This window comes from Pecten maximus, chromosome 12 (assembly GCF_902652985.1).
Source record: "Pecten maximus chromosome 12, xPecMax1.1, whole genome shotgun sequence".
In the NCBI taxonomy this organism is placed as follows: domain Eukaryota; kingdom Metazoa; phylum Mollusca; class Bivalvia; order Pectinida; family Pectinidae; genus Pecten; species Pecten maximus.
Genome location: NC_047026.1, coordinates 193,481 through 217,086, shown reverse-complemented (window position 1 = coordinate 217,086; position 23,606 = coordinate 193,481). Strand labels below are relative to the sequence as shown.

Sequence of the window (23,606 nt, the reverse complement as noted above, 5' to 3'; positions counted from 1 at the left end):
GGGTACAAAGGAACTGCCACCTATCCAAGAGCTGACCAAGCTCAACGCTGCTGAACTTTGGTACACAGACAAGACACTCAACATAGCCACAAAATCTAGCTATTGGACTATGTACCATAATTACTTAGTCTTAGTAAAGTCTTATTCTGACACTTTCAAGGCACTTTTTTTTGTCCTTTTAGGACTTTTTCACTATTTTAAGGGTTATTTAAGGCCACCGCTTTTTTAAAGAGCCTGATAATGAAATGGTATGTGTATTACAAGATACTTACAGTCTGTGCTGTCCACCATTGCTAGGATCACGGTAGCTATAAATAGGCCAACCTCCACAGCTATAGCAATCACAATCCTCCGTGACGATGGCATGCTGTAATACAGTTGATACTAGCTATACATACCATAAACTTCTTCACAGATATAGAACCTGACCTTGTATAATCTTCTCCATTTATTCATTGTAATATTTCATCAATGCAGCTCAGCTAGTAATGTATGAACTATATAGTGACAAAATTACATCACTTATGTGGGTGAGTTTTAGACTGTCATGTGATGATTTGGAATTCCCTTAAATCAATAATTTTGCCTTCAAGGGAGAAAATTTCACAAAAATTTAAATTGGTATCTTTCATAAGAAAACAGGAGAGAGAGAGAGAGAGAGAGAGAGAGAGAGAGAGAGAGAGAGACAGAGACAGAGACAGACAGAGACAGATTATTACTTTCAAGGATGAAATTATGAACACCACGTTTGTATGATATGTATAACGAGAAATGTAAAAGTATGGTAATGAAATATGAATGAGAAGTTGGACTATATACATATAATATTAAGATATATCTATGAGCCTATATCTGAGCATAAAAAACAAAAACAAAAAAAACCAACATTTTATATATAAAAATGACTTTTTAGCCAGCACAGATTTTCTTTGCTCAAATTGTTGGTTTGATATGGGAGAGTTGTGGACATTAATATACCTAATATAAGTGACAGATTCTTTGTGTTGGTATCTTAATAATCATCTCAGGATTGTTTCAAACAGGTTTGACCTGAACCTCAATGCTGGAACTTGAGAAGTTTTAAATGTACTTTTCAAGATGGTTGTCGTCTTTGATTTCGAACCTATCCCAAAAATGACACTTGGTCAGGACCATCTCAGGATCATTCATGACAAATCTGAGTTAAATTCTACAGGGAGCTCAAGAAGGAGCTTGAAATGTGAATAATTTATGGGCACCACACAGTGGATGAAAACAGACGAAACACAATGGCTATAGGGCATCCTGACCCTTCAAAGTCAGATGACCTAAAAACACACAATACATACCCTCCACACTGACAGAATGTGTTGATACCGCTCATGATAAAGTTGGGAACTTGTGATGCAATTCCAAGGTAAAACATAAAATTGCTTCTAAGCTCAGTGATTTCAGTCGTATTTTGGGACAGCTTGTAGTCTTCAAAATACTGTAAAGATAAACAAGCTTTTATCAACATTTCATGTCAATTTCACTTCTTCAGATTCATGTAAAACATGGCTTGCCCCCCTCCCCCCATATCAGGTCTCTAGACCTTTTGGTTATTGAGCAGAAGTTGCTTAAAGATTTAAGCCTATTTGACCCCTGTGACCTTGAATGTAGGTTAAGGTCATTCATTTGAACAAACTTGGTAGCCCTTCCCTACAGCATGCATCATAACTAATATCAAGTCTAAGGGAATCCTACGGTATTGAGAAGAAGTCGTTACAAGATTTTAGTCTATTTGACCCCTGTGACCTTGAATGTAGGACAAGGTCATTCATTTGAACAAATTTGGTAGCCCTTTACCCAAGCATACTGCAGGCCCAAAATATCAATATCAATTTCCTGGGCCTCTTGATTATTGAAAAGAAATTTAAAGAATTTAGCCTATTTGACTCCTGTGACCTTGAATGTCATTCATTTTGTTCATTTGAACAAACTTGGTGGCCCTTCTTCCGAGCATGTGACAGGCTCAATTTTGTGTCTCTGAGCCTCTTGGTTATTGAGAAGAAGTTGTTTAAATGGAAAAGTTGATGCCTGGCGAAGGGCCACAGCATTTTCCTTCTTTTGAACTGCCTCTCTGAACAATGGTTCAAAATACAGGAGGACCAAATCCTCTCATTCTTGAAAAGGAACAAGTTTTTTTTCTATTTTTCATCTTTTGAAGGCCTCCTTTCTCCTACCCAAATTGTGCCAAATTCTTTAATTATACAACATTAGATCTTCTTGCCCAATAATGCTCCAGACCAAATTTCATCAAAATGCATTTAGGTGTTCAAGACTAGCAGGGATATAAATGATTTACCTCAATTTCCCCTATTTGGGCCTGACCCCTCTGGCCCCAGGGGAGCCACACCCTCGGTTTATACATCATTGGAATTCCTTTGCCCAATACTGCCCCAGACCAAATTCCATCAAAATCAATTCAGGCGTTCAGAGCGCTAGTAAGGGTTTAAAGGATTTACCTCAATTTTCCCTATTGGGCCTCGCCCCTCTGGCCCCAGGGGAGCCATACCCTTCGTTTATAACATTATATTTCCTTTGCCCAATAATGCCCCAGATCAAATTTTATTTAAATTCATTCAGGCCTAGTAGGAATTTAAAGTGTTTATCTCAATTTCCTTATTAGGCCCCATCTCTTTGGCCCCAGGGGAGTCACACCCCTGTTTATACAACATCAGATTTCCATTCCTCAATAATACTCCAGACTAAATTTCATCAAAATCTATTCAGGCGTTCAGGACTAGTAGGCATTTAAATGATTAAACTCAATTTCCTCTATTGGGGCACGTGTCTCTATAGCCCCAGTGGAGCCACACCCTTTATTTATACAAAATTATATCTCCTTTGCCCAATTATGGTCCAGACTAAATTTCATCAAAATGCATTTAGGCGTTCAGGAATAGTAGGGATTTAAAGGAAATGTTGACGAACGACGGAACGATGAATACTGCACCATATCGCATAAGCTCATAGGCCCTAAACAAGAGGCCCATGGGGCCTGTATCGCTCACCTGGTTGGATTTGACCAAATGTCAAAATAATGTTCATGTTCAATTCCTTTTGTTTGTTAACCTCAAACAATGCTATATATGGTTATAGTGTGGGGATCCCAACTGCTTTAAAGAAATAATGAAGTCCAGACTCTCTGAGTTTACAACATGCATTTATAACTTTATGACTAGTAGCGATTTAAAGGAATTACCTCTATTTCCCCTATGGCGCCCCACCCCTTTGGCCCCTCGGGGGTCAGAGTCATCATTTATGCAAAATCTGTTCCCCTTCCCCAAAGGATGTTTCTGACCAAATTGGGTTCAAATCCTTTCATAACTTTATGACTAGTAGCGATTTAAAGGAATTACCTCTATTTCCCCTATGGGCCCCGCCCCTTTGGCCCCTCGGGGGTCAGAGTCATCATTTATGCAAAATCTGTTCCCCTTCACATAAGAATGTTCCTGACCAAATTGGGTTCAAATCCATTCATAACTTTGACTAGTAGCGATTTAAAGGAATTACCTATATTTCCCCATTAGGCCCGCCCCTTTGGCCCCTTGGGGGTCAGAGTCACCATTTATGCAAAATCTGTTCCCCTTCCCCAAAGGATGTTTCCTACTAAATTGGGTTCAAATCCATTCACAACTTTATGACTAGTAGCGATTTAAAGGAATTACCTCTATTTCCCATATGGGGCCCCGCCCCTTTGGCCCCTCAGGGGTCAGAGTCACCATTTATGCAAAATCTGATCCCCTTCCCCCAATGATGTTTCTGACCAAATTGGGTTCAAATCCTTTCATAACTTTATGACTAGTAGCGATTTGAAGGAATTACCTCCATTTCCCCATTAGGCCCCGCCCCTTTGGTCCCTTGGGGGTCAGAGTCACCATTTATGCAAAATCTGTTCCCCTTCCCCCAAGAATGTTTCTGACCAAATTGGGTTCAAATCCATTCATAACTTTATGACTAGTAGCGATTTAAAGGAATTACCTCTATTTCCCCATTAGGCCCCGCCCCTTTGGCCCCTTTGGGGTCAGAGTCACCATTTATGCAAAATCTGTTCCCCTTCCCCCAATGATGTTTCTGACCAAATTGGGTTCAAATCCATTCATAACTTTATGACTAGTAGCGATTTAAAGGAATTACCTCTATTTCCCCTATGGGCCCCGCCCCTTTGGCCCCTCGGGGGTCAGAGTCACCATTTATGCAAAATCTGTTCCCCTTCCCCCAATGATGTTTCTGACCAAATTGGGTTCAAATCCTTTCATAACTTTATGACTAGTAGCGATTTAAAGGAATTACCTCTATTTCCCCTTTGGCCCCTCGGGGGTCAGAGTCACCATTTATGCAAAATCTGTTCCCCTTCCCCCAATGATGTTTCTGACCAAATTGGGTTCAAATCCTTTCATAACTTTATGACTAGTAGCGATTTAAAGGAATTACCTCTATTTCCTCATTAGGCCCCGCCCCTTTGGCCCCTTGGGGGTCAGAGTCACCATTTATGCAAAATCTGTTCCCCTTCCCCAAAGGATGTTTCTGACCAAATTGGGTTCAAATCCATTCATAACTTTATGACTAGTAGCGATTTAAAGGAATTGCCTCAATTTCCCCTATTGGGCCCCGCCCCTCAGACCCCTTGCGGGTCAGAGTCACCATTTATGCAAAATCTGATCCCCTTCCGTCAAGGATGTTTCTGACCAAATTTGGTCAAAATCCAATAAGAACTTTTTGACTAGTAGCGATTTGAAGCAAATGTTGACGGACGGACGAAGGACGACGGACGACGCACCATGGCATAAGCTCACCGGACCTTCGGTCCAGGTGAGCTAAAAACCAAAGTGCCCCATTTAATTTGAACCCCTCCCTTGGGGGATTAGCCCCACCGTTTTACCCATTTTTAATCCTCACCACCTAGGGATGCTTTCAGTTAAATTAAGCACGGCGTAAGTCACCTTGGTACTTCAACGATGTGAGCTAATAACAGAGAATCAAGTTCCATTTAAACTTACCGACTTAGCATTAATTAACATGTTCCACGGCATAAGGATACCAATTCCATGAATCATCATTATGAAGAAGACAATACGATATCTGAAAGAACAAGAGATTCAATCTTTGGATAAACAAACAAGAGTTCCCAAAGGGATCTTAGCACCCACCAGTGAAAGATCCATATCAGTTAAATGAAAGACTGATCTTTTCTCTTTTTTCCCTTCTTTCACTATTCCTTCGAAACATTTAATAACTTCATATACGAGGGCCAATTCAAGTTGTGAGCCTCATATTCAGGATTTGAATTTTGCCAGATATATTGTATTACTTTTTCAACATAATCCCCTTCAGTATCTATGCAGTGTTTAAGGGCCTCAATGCCATTTTTATAGAACTTTTCTTGGCTGTTCAGAAAGTCATCCACTGCATGTTAGGGTTGGGTGCCTAAAATAGCTGTTTTCAGTTTTGGAAAAAGATGAAAGTCTGATGGAGCGAAATCAAGTGATTAAGGCGGATGCTCAATCAATTTAAAGCCACAATCGTGAATGGCAGCCATGGCAATGACAGACATTTTCACCCTAACCCTAACCGATTTTGTCCATTTTGCAAAAGCTGCTTGTCTTGTTTACTTAAGAGTGCTACCTTGTCGATATAACCAAACCAAATGAGACTAGTCCTTGGGTACACTGGAGACCAAGGGGACACTCTACATTCAAATTTGAGGAAGACCCTTATTAGCCATTTAGTACCTTAAGAAATAGTTTATGAAGTTTCAATTGTCAAAATCCAAGATGGCTGCTTGTTGGCAATGATGTTGTCAGGTTAGTCCTATACATGAATATGCATAACTAGGGGTCAAGGGCAGAGAAATAGAGATAACAAACTTTCAATTGCAAATATGCAAGATAGCTGCCTGTCGGCCATCTTGTTTTCCGATCAGTCCCAAAATGCAATATGCATAACTAAGGACCAAGAGGAACCTACATATGAAATATGAGAAAGATTCCTTACGTGCTTTTTGAGAAATAGTGATAACAAACTTCAATTGTCAAAATCCAAGATGGCTACCTGTCGGCCATGTTGTTTTCCGATCGGTCTCAAAATGTAATATGCATAACTAGGGACCAAAGGGGAACCTGCACACAAAATTTGAGAATAATCCCTGTAGTAATTTATGAGTAATAACAAGAATTCTTATGAACGGACAGATGGCCGGACGGACCAGACGCAGAGCGATCTGAATTAGGAAACCTGCATAAGAAATTTGGGAAAGATCTATTAAAAACTTTCTGAACAATGGTGAAAACAAACTTCTGTCAAAATTCAAAATGGCCACCTGTCAGTCATTTTAATCCATCTCATGCAGTACTGAACATACACAACTAAACCAACATATCAACTGAAGAAAGATCCTCCTCTAGGTCTTTCTCAATTTACCAAGAAAAAGCTATAACACGGACTGTTATTCATGTAATTAACAAGATTAATTGAATTATTAGCAAGCTACATGGTACTGACCTGTCTTTAGGTTCGATGTCTTCCTTACTAAGTTCAAAGTCATCTGGATTCTTGTTAATACTGTCCAGCCCAGGCTCAACCGTTACTGGTGGCAGAAACTTTTCTTTCTCCTCATATTGTCCTGTAGTGTTACAAAGTAAATATTTAACCTGGGACACTCAAATTCCTCATACCAGCCTGTAGTGTTACAAAGTTAAAATTTAACCTGGGACACTCAAAACTCCCTTATACCAGCCTGTAGTGTTACAAAGTAAATATTTAACCTGGGGCACTCAAAACTCCCTCATACCAGCCTGTAGTGTTACAAAGTAAATATTTAACCTGGGGCACTCAAAACTCCCTTATACCAGCCTGTAGTGTTACAAAGTTAAAATTTAACCTGGGACACTCAAAACTCCCTTATACCAGCCTGTAGTGTTACAAAGTTAAAATTTAACCTGGGACACTCAAAACTCCCTCATACCAGCCTGTAGTGTTACAAAGTTAAAATTTAACCTGTGACACTCAAAACTCCCTCATACCAGCCTGTAGTGTTACAAAGTTAAAATTTAACCTGGGACACTCAAAACTCCCTTATACCAGCCTGTAGTGTTACAAAGTTAAAATTTAACCTGTGACACTCAAAATTCCCTCATACCAGCCTGTAGTGTTACAAAGTTAAAATTTAACCTGGGACACTCAAAACTCCCTTATACCAGCCTGTAGTGTTACAAAGTTAAAATTTAACCTGGGACACTCAAAACTCCCTCATACTAGCCTGTAGTGTTACAAAGTTAAAATTTAACCTGGGACACTCAAACTCCCTTATACCAGCCTGTAGTTAAAGTGTTACACAGGTTATTCTTAACATTTGGTAGAATTACTTACCGTTACTGATGATTGGTAGAATCAGTTACTGTTCTTAACAGTTGGTAAATTACTTACCAACTGTCAGGGTGTTTGGTAGAATTACTTACCAACTGTCAGGGTGTTTGGTAGAATTACTTACCAACTGTCAGGGTGTTTGGTAGAATTACTTACCAACTGTTAGGGTGTTTGGTAGAATTACTTACCAACTGTCAGGGTGTTTGGTAAAATTACTTACCAACTGTTAGGGTGTTTGGTAGAATTACTTACCAACTGTTAGGGTGTTTGGTAGAATTACTTACCAACTGTCAGGGTGTTTGGTAAAATTACTTACCAACTGTCAGGGTGTTTGGTAGAATTACTTACCAACTGTTAGGGTGTTTGGTAGAATTACTTACCAACTGTTAGGGTGTTTGGTAGAATTACTTACCAACTGTTAGGGTGTTTGGTAGAATTACTTACCAACTGTCAGGGTGTTTGGTAGAATTACTTACCAACTGTCAGGGTGTTAGGTAAAATTACTTACCAACTGTCAGGGTGTTTGGTAAAATTACTTACCAACTGTCAGGGTGTTTCGTAGAATCACTTTCCGTCATTGATGATTGGTTGAATTACTTACCAACTGTCTGGGTGTTTGGTAGAATTACTTTCCGTCATTGATGATTGGTTGAATTACTTACCAATTGTCTGGGTGTTTGGTAGAATTACTTTCCGTAACTGATGATTGGTTGAATTACTTACCAACTGTCTGGGTGTTTGGTAGAATTACTTTTCGTAACTGATGATTGGTTGAATTACTTACCAACTGTCAGGGTGTTTAGTAGAATTACTTTCCGTAACTGATGATTGGTTGAATTACTTACCAACTGTCAGGGTGTTTGGTAGAATTACTTACCAACTGTCAGGGTGTTTGGTAAAATTACTTACCAACTGTCAGGGTGTTTGGTAAAATTACTTACCAACTGTCTGGGTGTTTGGTAAAATTACTTACCAACTGTTAGGGTGTTTGGTAGAATTACTTACCAACTGTCAGGGTGTTTGGTAAAATTACTTACCAACTGTCAGGGTGTTTAGTAGAATTACTTTCCGTAACTGATGATTGGTTGAATTACTTACCAACTGTCAGGGTGTTTGGTAAAATTACTTACCAACTGTTAGGGTGTTTGGTAGAATTACTTACCAACTGTCAGGGTGTTTGGTAAAATTACTTACCAATGTCTGGGTGTTTGGTAAAATTACTTTCAGCTTCTAATGATTGCTTGTATAACTTACCGTTCATGACAGTGGTGCCGTTGGTACGTTTGGCATCAGACACATCATAGCTATCTCTCGTCATTGTGTATAATTAGTGGCAGTATGTGGCGATTAGAAGACGGTGTTCAGTAGTCGTGGGTCAGACAAGGTCACACAACTTCAAAGCTGCCAACAGATATATACCTGTAAAATAAACCAAAGATTGTAAGGCGAGGAAAATAACATTATAATATACAGAGGCTGAGTGTGCACACTGCATGTCCTGTCATGACATCATTTTACTTTCTTTAACTTTTATCTATTTTGCTAAAAACACATCTAAAAGCAGTCAATTCAAGACCTCCTAATAGTAGCTTAATTTCCGAATTTGGTAAAAACAAGATATCTCAAAAGGATCTTGGTGCCCAACAATGAATAATCATGATCTTCATGTAAGACTGATATTTTCTTTACTTTTCTCTCCTTTCCCCTTTTTTTGGAAATAAGCATTATCTCTTCTTGGCCAATCAGAAGCCTAGCTCCACTATATTTCCACTATATGAAGATTATAGCCTATTTGAACCATGTGACCTTGAATGTAGGTCAAGGTCATTTATTTGAACAAACTTTGTAGCCCTTCACCCCAGCATGTTACAGGCCCAATATCAAGTCGCTGGGCCTCTTGGTTATTGAGAAGAAGTTGTTTGAAGATTATAGCCTATTTGACCCATGTGACCTTGAATGAAGGTGAATGTCATTTATTTGAACAAACTTTGCAGCCCTTCATTCCAGCATGCTACATGCCCAATATCAAGTCCCTGGGCCTCTTGGTTATTGAGAAGAAGTTGTTTGAAGATTATAGCCTATTTGACCCATGTGACCTTGAATGAAGGTGAATGTCATTTATTTGAACCAACTTTGTAGCCCTTCACAACAGCAAGCTACAGGCCCATTATCAAGTCCCTGGGCCTCTTGGTTATTGAGAAGAAGTCGTTTGAAGATTATATCCTATTTGATCCATGTGACTTTGAATGAAGGTCAAGGTCATTTATTTGAACAAATTTTGTAGCCCTTCACCCCAGCATGCTACAGGCCCAATATCAAGTCCCTGGGCCTCTTGGTTATTGAGAAGAAGTCGTTTGAAGATTATATCCTATTTGATCCATGTGACTTTGAATGAAGGTCAAGGTCATTTATTTGAACAAACTTTGTAGCCCTTCACCCCAGCATGCTACAGGCCCAATATCAAGTCCCTGGGCCTCTTGGTTATTGAGAAGAAGTCGTTTGAAGATTATATCCTATTTGATCCATGTGACTTTGAATGAAGGTCAAGGTAATTTATTTGAACAAACTTTGTAGCCCTTCACCCCAGCATGCTACAGGCCCAATATCAAGTCCCTGTGCCTCTTGGTTATTGAGAAGAAGTCGTTTGAAGATTATAGCCTATTTGACCCATGTGACCTTGAATGAAGGTCAAGGTCATTTATTTGAACAAACTTTGTAGCCCTTCACCCCAGCATGCTACAGGCCCAATATCAAGTCCCTGGGCCTCTTGGTTATTGAGAAGAAGTCGTTTGAAGATTATAACCTATTTGACCCATGTGACCTTGAATGAAGGTCAAGGTCATTTATTTGAACAAACTTTGTAGCCCTTCACCCCAGCATGCTACAGGCCCAATATCAAGTCCCTGGGCCTCTTGGTTATTGAGAAGAAGTCGTTTGAAGATTATAACCTATTTGACCCATGTGACCTTGAATGAAGGTCAAGGTCATTTATTTGAACAAACTTTGTAGCCCTTCACCCCAGCATGCTACAGGCCCAATATCAAGTCCCTGGGCCTCTTGGTTATTGAGAAGAAGTTGTTTGAAGATTATAGCCTATTTGACCCATGTGACCTTGAATGAAGGTCAAGGTCATTTATTTGAACAAACTTTAAAGCCCTTCACCCCAGCATGCTACAGGCCCAATATCAAGTCCCTGGGCCTCTTGGTTATTGAGAAGAAGTCGTTTGAAGATTATAGCCTATTTGACCCCTGTGACCTTGAATGAAGGTCAAGGTCATTTATTTGAACAAACTTTGTAGCCCTTCACCCCAGCATGCTACAGGCCGAATATCAAGTCCCTGGGCCTCTTGGTTATAGAGAAGAAGTTGTTTAAATGAAAAAGTTGACGCCGGACGGACGGCCGGACGACGGACGCCGCACCACGGCATAAGCTCACTTGCCCTTCGGGCAGGTGAGCTAATAAATATATTTTTAATGCAAATAACGTAAACAATCATATAGTGCCTATTTTGAGTACCTACCTGACGCTCTACATGTGTATAAGAGGGGCCAAAACCCAACTCCGCCTATACGAATACTCCGGTTATTTGCATATCTTGTCATGGAAAAAGGGCTATGCAAATAAGCGGGTTGCTCTATACAGTCAATATGAATACAATCTGGGTGACAGATAAAGATTTAATTAGGGCGACATTCTATTTATCTGTCACCCAAATTGTATTCATATCGACTGTATACTACCATTTGGTAACAGTTCAATGCTTAAATATATATATTTATAACATATAAAGAGGGGGGAGGTTAACCGCAACAAGGACAAGTGTCACCAGGTAAGTGGGTTACTTATAATTTATTTGTCGACTAGTTTCCCCTCTATATGCGAGGCTTCATCAGGACCTTTATTTATATATAACATAGTAACACAAATGACGAAGGAAGACAACTTTTTGACTCGTGCCCTGACCGGGCCTCAAACTCACAATCTACTGCACCCAATCGCCTAGCCAGAAATACCCGCAGCTTATACCGCTGCACCACATCGGTGTTCTTATATATATATATATATAATAGTAGACATTTAGTAGTGAGTTAAAAATAGCAGAGGATAGTGACTGTTCAGTTACAGTACAGTCACATGATCAGTCTGTCTTTTCAGCAGTTTTTTCATGATCAGTGAAAATAGTCAGAATTTGCGCCAAAATTGTTTATTACCACCACCACCACCCTGCCACACGACCATTTCAGATGAGGCCTGGGGTTATAGCAGCTAAGGCAGTTTGTGAGCAAGGATAAATCGTACCGTTTTTTCCTTTTAAGGGAGTTTGGGTTTATGGCATACCGCTCTGCAGCAAATTACTGATTCTTACTACCTGGTAATTTGGAGGCATTTTACATCATTTGTAATTCGTAAGTCTCCCAAGAATTTGTCTATCTCTACTTATAAGTTGACTCGATTCAGTTACAGGCTTGGCCAACAGGAACAGCTATTCACTTTAATTAGCTTCCATGAAATTCACATTAGCTGTTACATTTGGTTCTTAGTATATATCTTATAAATTCTATGTTGGCCAGGTCATCTACTCGAGAGAGTCCAGCACCACAGCTGTTAAAGCACCTTTTTAGCCCAAAGTATTAACACAATAAATAGCCCTATAATTTCAGTCTGCATTTGAGTCATTTGTTCATAAATGAAAATCAAAGTGTCAAGGCCACTTATAGGTGCTGTGCATGAGGGATTGAAATACAGGAGAAAAGCTATCATTATATAAATATAAACAGTGAAGAATTACGCTTTTAAACCTCACTTGAATTGGCATACAATGGGATTAAGTTTAATTCTTAGATTGATTAATCCATGATGTCTGTCATGCTTGAAACCACATCCCGATACCATATACAATCAAACCTGCTCTAACAGCCACCTTGAATAAGCGGCCCCCTCCCTTAAGCGGCCAGTCTGTGGTCCACCCGATGGAAAACACTATATAATGAACCTTAAATAAGCGGTCACCTGTCTAACGGCCACAAAAATCTGCCGAGTCGTTGTATCGTCCTGTATTAAGCGGCCATTTTCTCCGGAGTAAACAGCTGCCATGATCAGATGGCCAGGTATTTTTATCAAATTCATCAAAACTTTGATTTTGTTGGTTTTCATTTCAAAATACACTGTACATGGTATATTGCTATCAATATCAATAAGTGCATTATAATATGATAAATTTAATAAACTGTTGAAAAAAGAATTGTGCAACAGACGTTTCTGGCCAACCTGGTTTAAGCAGCCACCTGTCTTAAGCAGCCAATATTTGTCGGTCCCTGAATTAGGTGGCCGCTTAATACAGGTTTGACTGTACATGTACATGTATATAAGATTCCTGTGAATTACTCCCCCAGTTTATTTTGGTTCCTCAGTTTTTAAATTGTACTCAATTTACTGTTTTTTTCTTCCGGGTAATAACTGATCTGTGTCCTTATTATAAGAGATCTGACAATTTTCGTTAGAAGAAACTCGTCTCGGAAATTTAATTTGTTCCCGATGAATAGGCCTACCTTATCTGTTCCAGTGACTTGTTGAATCACATATTCATGTCATATACTTTGTACAAGCATTTCATATCGACTGATTTAAAATGTGCAACCTCTTTATTGCTATCGGAAACAAGCTAATGTTAGGTTTCGCCTCATAATCACTTCAACCAACTCAACCAGCACGGCCATTTTTGTGTGGCCTATTTCTTGGAAATGACGAACTAATCGGAAGTATTCTTCTTTCATTTTAAGTATCGAATGTGAAAACAGAGATTTCACTTATTGATTTCCAATTGGTATATCCGAGGCTAAAAACAGTATTCGACGGCCGAGGGCCATTTTTATCAACCCAAGAGCTTGAGGTGACTTTCCAATGTCACATCAACTAGAGTGTATACAAGTTACCTCCCCTCGCACAAACCAGGAAGCTACTGTTATAATTTGGACAGAAAAAAGTTTGGAACACTCAAGTGATAAAACAGGTCATTGTGTACGATTTAAGCTGTTTTTCTATTATTTAAATTCAACAAATGTATTTAAACATATACAAGTTAACAAGAGGCCCATGGGCCTTAAGGGTCACCTGAGATTTGAAATATTTCAGTTAATTTAATTAACCCTTTTTGGCCCCGTCCATCAGCCCCCAGGTGTCAGTCAGGGCCAACATATGCATATTATCAAACTTTCATCCCATGCTAAAAATGTTAACCAAATTAGAATGAATTCCAATAGAAATAAAACAAATAAAAGTCAAAAATGTGATTTCCCGATATAAACTATAGTAAAGTTTACCCCCTAGGGGTTTTGGATTAGAAGTCGAAAATGTAAATTGTTTACGGACGGACGACGCACGACGGACGATGGACGACGACGGACAAAAGGGGATTAGAATAGGTCACTTGAGACTTTGTCTCAGGTGACCTAAAAAGCTCAAATCAAATTACTAAATCACAAATATTTCGCGGAAGAAGACAAGATTGTCTAGTGTGTTGTTAGCAGTTTTTGGGAAAAATTATTTCTGGTCCCATCATGAACTCATTGGGATTTATCATTGAAATAAGCGACATTTTGATTCCCCGAGGTTTCCGAATGAATTTGTTCTAGTGAAATTTGGCGATGACAGCTTCAGGTTGCTGTTTCACAGCACCTAAAAATTGTGTGTAAAGTTTGTGAATGATGTTAAACAGTAACATCAAGGCGATCTTGAGTCTTAAAATTCTGTTGATAAATGGTTGAAATATATTACCATCATGTGTATATTACTGTTGTCATACTATAAGGATGGACATCAGGGGCCGGTTGTTCGAACGTTCATTAAAAGATAATGATGGATTAAACCTTCATTAAACCTTCATTAAATGTCATGACGTCATTGGCAAAATTATGACGTTGTACAAACATTCATTAACGCTAATCAATCATTAGCGACTCATTAAAGCTTACTTAAATCACCGATATTTAAAGATGGTTGGGGGCATCATTAAACCATCATTACTGAAAATGGCGATGAATATTATGTTTGATGTACATAGAAGACAGCAGTCAGCTATCCCATCAAGATTTTTCCATGTCGGATGATTATACCGAAAACCAAGTCCGAGCGAGATACCGGTTTTGTCCAGAAAAGATCGTTTTTAACCGTAGATTTAGTAAGAGATAAACTGGAAAGAGCTATGAATAGGAGAAAAATATAGGTAACAGCACAATAGTGGTAACTGTGTTTTACTTATGTAGTCAGTAAGGGAAGTTATGTGTGTTTTCTTTCACTACTTGTATTTAATGAAAAATAGTTATGATGTGACATTGGTGCAGATCGATGTAGGTTTAAGAGACGAATATGAATAATAGGTATAACGGAATACTGTTGCCAGTGTTATTCGGTTTGAGTTATGAAAGGACAATTATGCCCCGCATATTTCAAAGCGCAAAACTGCCGCTCTTCCGTCCTTGCTTTGTTGTAATATTTACTTGGCCCGACCATGAAAATTTCCATTAGAAATTAAAACAAATAAATTGTTTAATGCATACATGGAATGTTTGATAATTTGAAGAAAACAAATACATATACACGTACATGTATGCTTAAAAAAACATTTATGTGACGCATGGAATTATGTTTAAAATTACACGTGCATGGTATAGACGCCTCCCGATAAAACGTATAATTAATTTTAAGTCATATTATAACACTGTTGTAATGCTGTAAACATGAAAACCTGTATGAATATGTGAAATGTCATTCTCTCTGCGGATAAAACATTTAATACGTTTCTCCAGACATTGACCAAGATCATGACGTACTACAAAATGAAAACAAAAACAAAAAAAACAGCCGTGTTGATTTGTAACGTTGTGCCGCGGAAAACGTCACTATCAAGCACATGACGGTACTTTGCACATTACGTCATGTCACAATTCATATACATTTCTAAAAATTATAATAATTATGTGAATTCTCAAAAATGTATAAAAAAAATTCCTGTACTTCCTTACATTTTGAATCTTCGGAGAACAATGTTACGAAAATATTTAATTGATGGCTTTCACACTCTCTTTTTGCCAAATGTTGAACCTTTGTAATTATTTGGGAAAGGGCTTCAATAATGTTGTTATAACTTTTGCCCAATCCTTTTTGCTTTGATTTATGGCAATAAAAATAGGTTTAAATAAATCCAAAACAGAAAGGTACATTTACAAAGTGTAGCAACATAATAGCGAATGTAACACGTTCGGACCTGTGCTCTTTCGAATATCTTCCCATGCAGTTTTCACATTTAGCAGGATAATGAAGATTATAGCATTTGAAAAGTACAACCACAAGCTAGTATCCGTGTATTTTTTCTGGAACACAGACTCGTATTCAGGCTCCGACTCAGAACGAGCCGACTTTTGTCAATCGGAAGGGATACCATTCCATCAGTTACGTTCAGGCAATGTGTGACAATAAAGGTATACAGACCAAACATAATCTCTCGTAACACTGAACGAAATCATGTTTTTAAAAATATTTTCATATCAATGAGGCAAGCTTACAATATTATTTTTAAAAAATGGTAATCATTAAGATATTAAATTATATCTTAACAGAATAATCGTATTCTAGGTTGGTCGGGTGGCATAGTGGATATCGCACTCGTTTTTCTACTAGGCCGACCGGGTTCGATTCCCCGATCGGACGTGAAAAGGTAAATAGGGATACCTGCCCTTCCCGACTACGTACTTTCCCCCGTATACTCCGGTCTCCTCCCACACATCTCCATGATTCCATCCGGGCCAACAAGAGTGCTTAATATAAATGTTATATAACCTGTTCGTTATGTTTTTAAAATAACTAAAGGTTGAATAACCTGATTGTCCTATGTCCATCAAAGTTTGTATCATTAAAACATTACACGAACATATTATCATTGATTTACAGGTAAATTCACAAACATATGGTCGCAAGATGTTTTAGTCATTTTTTTTCTTGCCATCTTTGCCATCTTTGATGTTTACTTGTCTCCGGGATGTTTACGCATGTTGCATTATGGGTAGAGGGAATCCCCACAGTTAATGATCCCTTAAATGACCTTTCCAACAACACATTTTTAATGATTCATTAACTAATCAATCATTTAATATTTAATGAATCATTAAGACTTAATGATACTTTAATGATGGGTTTGATGATGGTGTATATTACTGTTGTCATACTGTAGTTTAGTTTAAATCAATTTTATTGCATAATGGCAAATGGATTGGACAAAAGTTATGCAACTTACCAACGTCCTTTCCGTAACAAATGTGTATATACAATGTTTCACGTGACATAATTATTAAACTTTTTTTAAACAAAAGGTTGGAAAATGTAAAGCAGCGAAATAGATTGTGAACACCAAGTATGATATAATGTTTATCGTTTATACATGCAAGAGGTTTCAGTGGCCCTGACGGCGCAAGTAAAACACTACTGTTCATACACTCCGATCCTTCTACTTTCTAAGAGTTCGTCACATCCTGTGCTTAGAAGCTTTCTCCAGTCTGACGTTGTCCATCTTTGATCACTCCATGGAATACCTAATTACTTAACCTTACTTCGCCGGCAGGACCACTGAAACACGATGCAGTCTATATATGTAATTTCATGATAAAATAATATGATTTAAATGATACTTTAGGATACTTATGATATACTTATGGTGTTCGAAAAAGAGGTTTAGATTTATTAAAAATAATTGAAAAGGGAGAAAACAGTAAGGAGAAAAAAGAAAGGAAGAAACATAAGAATAGCACTAACAACCCGGCTTTTGATACAAATGGTAGATATCTTATTAGTAGAAACAAGCAAGTAGATACTATATGTTGAATCTTTTGGAATCTAGAATAAACGTTTGTACAGACCTACAGATAAGAATATTATGGTTAGTGTCTAGATTTGGGTCCCCAGACAAAAGATGTTCTACGGTGATTCTGTTATACCAGTTCAAGGAATCAATCATTTTGTTACGGGACTGTTCATGGTTTTTACAGTGTAGGAAGAAGTGGGAAGAATTTTCGCAATAGTGTCCACAGTCACAGATAGCGTTTTCTGAAAGATGGGCTTTATGAAGGTCGTGCTTTAAAGGACTACAGCGATTACGTAATTGACAATGTAAAATATTGGCTTTTCTTGAACCATATTCAATGTCATACTGTAAGGATGGACATCAGGTGTATATTACTGTTGTCATACTGTAAGGATGGACATCAGGTGTATATTACTGTTGTCATACTATAAAGATGGACATCAGGTGTATATTACTGTTGTCATACTATAAGGATGGACATCAGGTGTATATTACTGTTGTCATACTATAAGGATGGACATCAGGTGTATATTACTGTTGTCATACTATAGGAATGGACATCAGGTGTATATTACTGTTGTCATACTATAAGGATGGACATCAGGTGTATATTACTGTTGTCATACTATAAGGATGGACATCAGGTGTATATTACTGTTGTCATACTATAAAGATGGACATCAGGTGTATATTACTGTTGTCATACTGTAAGGATGGACATCATATGTGGTATATGTTGATTTCCATGGCAGGTATATATATCTTTAGCTAGGTACAGAACACTGAGCTTTATACATGTAGGTGAAAATAAACTAATTCATCAACTGAGTTGGACTGCTTCCAAGCTGTCCAGTATATCTGTTTCTTTATATATGTGTCCTATATATATAATTCTACAATCAGAGTTGACATTCAACCAATACGTACATGTATGTATGTGTCTCAAGGTTTAATTCGCTGGTTAACATTAAGATGTGGGATCAACTTAATCTGATATACAACCTGTATATACATGAACACATGCTCATTCTGTACTGACAAGAATTACTTTGCCATGGAAAAAATATAAATGTACAATAAATTGTGTTGTCCTTCTAATGTCAACATTTACTGTAAAGTTGAGCCTTGCTTTTTATTCAGACCAAAACACTATGTATACTTTGTACAGGACCTCAGTTCTGCAGATCTAACCACAAGATGAAAACATCCAATGTATCGATACACTTATCAGTATAGATTTTCACAAATTTGATGAAATCATATATATCTAATTATATTGTGTCATATATACAGAAAACTAATTATATTGTGTCATATATACAGAAAACTAGGAAACTATGTTTGTTGCTACATGTATAGAAACAGAATAATTATACTGTTATACATATCATACAGTCAAACCCCATTAACTTGATCGCAAAAAAACTTCTAAGTAATCTGAATCTTCGAGTTAACTAGAGTTTCAAGGTAGACATTTTGATATATACATCTTCAAAAGTTCCTTAACAGAAACTGGCCTATCTGATTTCTAATAATAATAATAACAAAACTGTATTTATTATTCAAACTAAAAGCAATATTTTTAATGCATCATACAAGAAGATTAGCACACAATTTCAGCATTCTAATATTCATTTAATATCATTTCTATCGTGGTACATAAATGATGATTATTGTAACACATAATACAAAACCATATACAAAATCTAGGACAGGTAATAGTACATACTGTAGAAACACATAAATCTATCAGCACACGACCTCTGTTGACAGTGGAGTAGCAGCCAAAAACAGTGTGTAAATAAACATCAATCTTTTAAAACAATCACTGTGTTGAAAAGAATACATAGTAAAAACTGTTTGTGAGCACTTTCAGCTGTCTGCTAAGTTTTACATCCTCAGATTCGCTAAAACATATAGGCTCTTGTAAAAACATTAACTGCATTACCCATCCAAAGTTGTGATTTCAGCTCTGTCAGATAAGTTCAAACTAACAAAGTTTTACTGTATATATTTACAGCCAACAAGCATATATCTGGAATCATGTTTGTGTGTTAGTGTGTCCATCACAGGAAGTTGTTTCTGTGTTTAGTTTGTAGAAAATAAAATGGAAGTTGTGATGTAGCACATCTATCAATTTTCATATTCTCAATTGAACCTCACCTTAATCTAATTATAGATATAATTCCCTAGTATAAACAACTCTGTAGAGAATCAAAACTGTTGAAGATGTGATTGATGTTTACGGCACTATAAACACTGATTTTACCCAGTGGGACGACTGGCCGGCAGTATGCTTCAGTAAGGTAGCACTATAAATTGGCAAAAGTTCCGGCCTATCACAAGGAGACTTAACACAAACATACCGCAGCCTCCCAAAGCACACATACGCACTCACCACACACATGCATGTCGCAAGCACGGGAGGCCGTCCTTAAATGACCTTAGCTGTTAATAGGACGTTCAACAAAATAAACCAAACCAAACCAAATTAACCCAGTGATGTTTACGGCACTTTAAACACTGATTTTACCCTGTGATGTTTACGGCACTATAAACACTGATTTTACCCAGTGATGTTTACGGCACTATAAACACTGATTTTACCCAGTGATGTTTACGGCACTATAAACACTGATTTTACCCATTGATGTTTACGGCAATATAAACACTGATTTTACCCAGTGATGTTTACGGCACTATAAACACTGATTTTACCCATTGATGTTTACGGCAATATAAGCACTGATTTTACCTGGTGATGTTTACGGCACTATAAACACTGATTTTACCCGGTGATGTTTACGGCACTATAAATACTGATTTTACCCGGTGATGTTTACAGCACTATAAACACTGATTTTACCCGGTGATGTTTACGGCACTATAAACACTGATTTTACCCGGTGATGTTTACGGCAATATAAACACTGATTTTACCCAGTGATGTTTACGGCACTATAAACACTGATTTTACCCAGTGATGTTTACGGCACTATATTTTTTCATAAACACTGATTTTACCCAGTGATGTTTACGGCACTATAAACACTGATTTTACCCGGTGATGGTTCACTCATTTCTCTATCGTATGTGACTGTCACATATGACTGATTTCCAACTAGTGTTGACATGTATACCGTATTTGACCTAATAAGGGCGCCTGCCCTAATAAGGGCGCCCCTACCTTTTTTCAAGGAAATAAATCTTTGACTGAGTGTCAAAATGGTGTTCAAAAGTAATAATTCATGTGAAATATTTTGCTACTTTATGTGTTCAATTTTCTTCAGCAAATTAAGTAACTGGAGCACATGTTTTCGCCACATTTTGTGTATTCCTACAGGCTACAGATGACATGTCAGTGCAAAGAGCACCCAAAACTAAACACACATACAAATAATAACTTACCATCTTTATTTGAAGGTAAAGTAAAGACTTCATTCTTGTTGATAAATAACTTTTGTTCAGAACAGAAAGCTTAGTAAAAGACATTGTAAATCAATTATTAGGTCAAAGAAAATGATGTCTGATATGATCTGGGAAATCACCTGTTTCTATAAATAAAACACAAAAGAGTTCCATTTGAACATAAATGGTGGAACACACGTTCTCTGGTCTAAAGATCAGCTGGCATGGTTTACAGGAGTATTCAAGTGGTGTTTAAGCTTAATATATGATAATGATTAGATATCTTCATCTGGAATATTTTTATGACTGAATATTTTACCGTATTCACAACCTTGGGTATTCTGCTCTAAGGTATAGTCTGTTTCATAAAACTTCAGAATAACTAATCTTAATAAGGGCGCCCCCCACTGTCAATTACCCGCGCCCTACGCCCTTATTAGGTCAAATACGGTATATATTTAACTGACTGATTTTTAACTTGTGTTTTCACATATATATGTAACTGACTGAATGTAACTTGTACATGCCATTGCACTGGCGTTTATTGAAGTATCAAACTTTCTTTGTGAAGTAGAACTCCCACAGGGTTACAATCACAGGACCTCTTCAAGGACATGTCAAGTAAATCTTCATCACTTAGCTGTTGAGATTTCACCTTAATATGATGGACATCAATAGGGGACCGCTGAGGGATGTTGTATACATGTAAATATCATATATGATAATTAAATCAAGTGAAGAAGTATATTATGTAACTTTTATCTATCACCAGAAATGGTTTCTACCTGGGCCTCTTTAGTTTAGAGATAAATAAACATGTTCAATTTTTTTTTGACATTTTGCTTCACCACAAAGCTATTCCCTGGCCTAATTCCCAACAACATTGATATTACTAGAAATATAATTTTTTTTCTGTACATAACGATTGAATCAAACAAGATGGCTGATAATGGTGATAAACTTACTGCTTTTCACACTTGGTTATGATTTCTGACAATAATTTTAGTCCTTTTTTCACAGTACAGCCTCATTACTGTATCGTTTTGATAATACCCGGTACATTAAATTATGTCCAGTTCGGAATAAAATCATTCGGTTGTAGTTTGGTCACATCCCAATTATACGTGTATATAATTATATATATAATAAAATCGATAAGTATGATCCCTAACGATGAGTTGTCAAGTTTTTCTTTTTCTTTATATATATAGTTCATGTCCACACTATTAGATTTACTTCTCTGCCCCATATTAACATTTCAAGTAATTTGTATCCTGCAGACAAACCTTTGCAAGGATCCAGTGTTACCCGGATTATTACTGTTAATATTATTGTGATAATTCACAACGAGAATATATGTATCTCAGGCCTCAAATTTAACATTTTTTGTCACTTGCTAAAAACAGCAAGTGCCCAAAATTTCTACTTGCTAAAATACATTTTTACTTGCTATTAAGCCTTCGTTTGTATTTAAGGATGTATATTAATATACATGTACATGTTACTGTAGTATAAACATTATAGTAATATCTAACCACATATTTTCGTTTGAAATCAATTTATTAACAGTAGCATGCATTGTAATACAGTCTCAGATACAATCAGTTTGTAAATTGAAGAGTCAAGTAAAGTTGATTAAGAAGAGAATATATAATATATTAGCATTTATTAGCATAAATAATGGACGCAGGCTTGTAGCCTCTATATCCATATCAATATCAATACATAGTATAATATAAATATTTCCTATGTGATTAATGGCTTTATATTAGTTCCTGTTCATTCATGAATAAAAACGGTTATTTTTCCAATGATCATCTAACATTATTTCAAATTTTATGACATAATCAGCATTGACAACAATTTGTGGCAAGCTATTCCATAAATCAATAACTCGGTATCCTATATTATTGTTTTATTTGCATTTTATGCACTTTTAACTTTGAAGAACTTATCCTGAAGAATTAAAATATATATTAGTTTAAACATTGAAAATTAAACTACAATGTAAAAGTATTGAAACATTTTAATGAATTTATAGTAGTATATATTATGAAAAGCCCAATACACGTAAATGTGTTTCTGACATCCAGTATCCTATTGTTCTATTTAAGAAATAATTAACGATGATTCGTGTATTATTGCAGGATATACAACGAGGACGAGGATATTTTGCAATTGAATTAATAACGAAGGCCGCAGGCCTGAGTTATTAATTAAAATTGCAAAGTATCCGAGTCCAAGTTATAGAATAACGCCATCCTGAAGTCATCGGGTATTGTCCCTGAAATGATTCCCCGAGGAGTTCCGAATGGAATAACACCGGGGACTTCACACCGCTTACTCGTTCAACTCCAGGCTTAAGCTTCAGTCTAAGTAAGTTGTATTACATTTTCCCGTCTGGACCAGGACTTTTTAATATCATATATTACATATTAATGTATATATAATATTAAAAGTGACATTGGAGGTTATAGCTGTTCTACTATGACCACATTTGTTGCTTTCCAGGATCAGTATTCATCGTCAACCCAGACCAGCGTTCAATTCTTTTCGATAACAAATCTAAATCTTAAACTTGTACTGAGTCGTAGGCTTCCAGTACGCGTAGTGTAAATGTTACGTGTTCATTAACGGTTTTAGATTTAGAGACAGGTGACGTTTAAATATGTAATATTTAATTTCTTTATTGTTTGTATGTTTAATGAAATTACTGTGTCGTTAGTTGATGCTTTGATGTCTTGATCAGCTGATATTTGTTTATGTTGAGGAAAAACGACGTTTCGAGAATCATATCTCATACATATGTAGTAGCTTACGAAGACACGAACTTTCAAGGAACTACTGTACATGTAATTCAGTACACACTAGCAGTATATTGAACAATTCTTTTTCAGTAATACTAAATAGAAGTGCTTTTTATCAAATGTTTAATGAAATATTTATATTCTAATG

General features: G+C 37.0%; 1 protein-coding gene across 1 annotated transcript in view; it reads right to left on the bottom strand.

The window, feature by feature from the left end:
• LOC117339838 (equilibrative nucleoside transporter 1-like) overlaps positions 1-23,606 on the bottom strand; it is a 62,783-nt gene that overhangs the window by 21,181 nt on the left and 17,996 nt on the right. Inside the window, exons 2-6 of the mRNA XM_033901544.1 lie at positions 8,644-8,808; positions 6,526-6,646; positions 5,025-5,106; positions 1,329-1,468; positions 273-367 (exon numbers count right to left, since the gene is read on the bottom strand). Coding sequence (XP_033757435.1) covers positions 273-367; positions 1,329-1,468; positions 5,025-5,106; positions 6,526-6,646; positions 8,644-8,707 — 502 coding nt within the window. The 5' untranslated portion in view covers positions 8,708-8,808. The remainder of the gene's footprint in view (positions 1-272; positions 368-1,328; positions 1,469-5,024; positions 5,107-6,525; positions 6,647-8,643; positions 8,809-23,606) is intronic.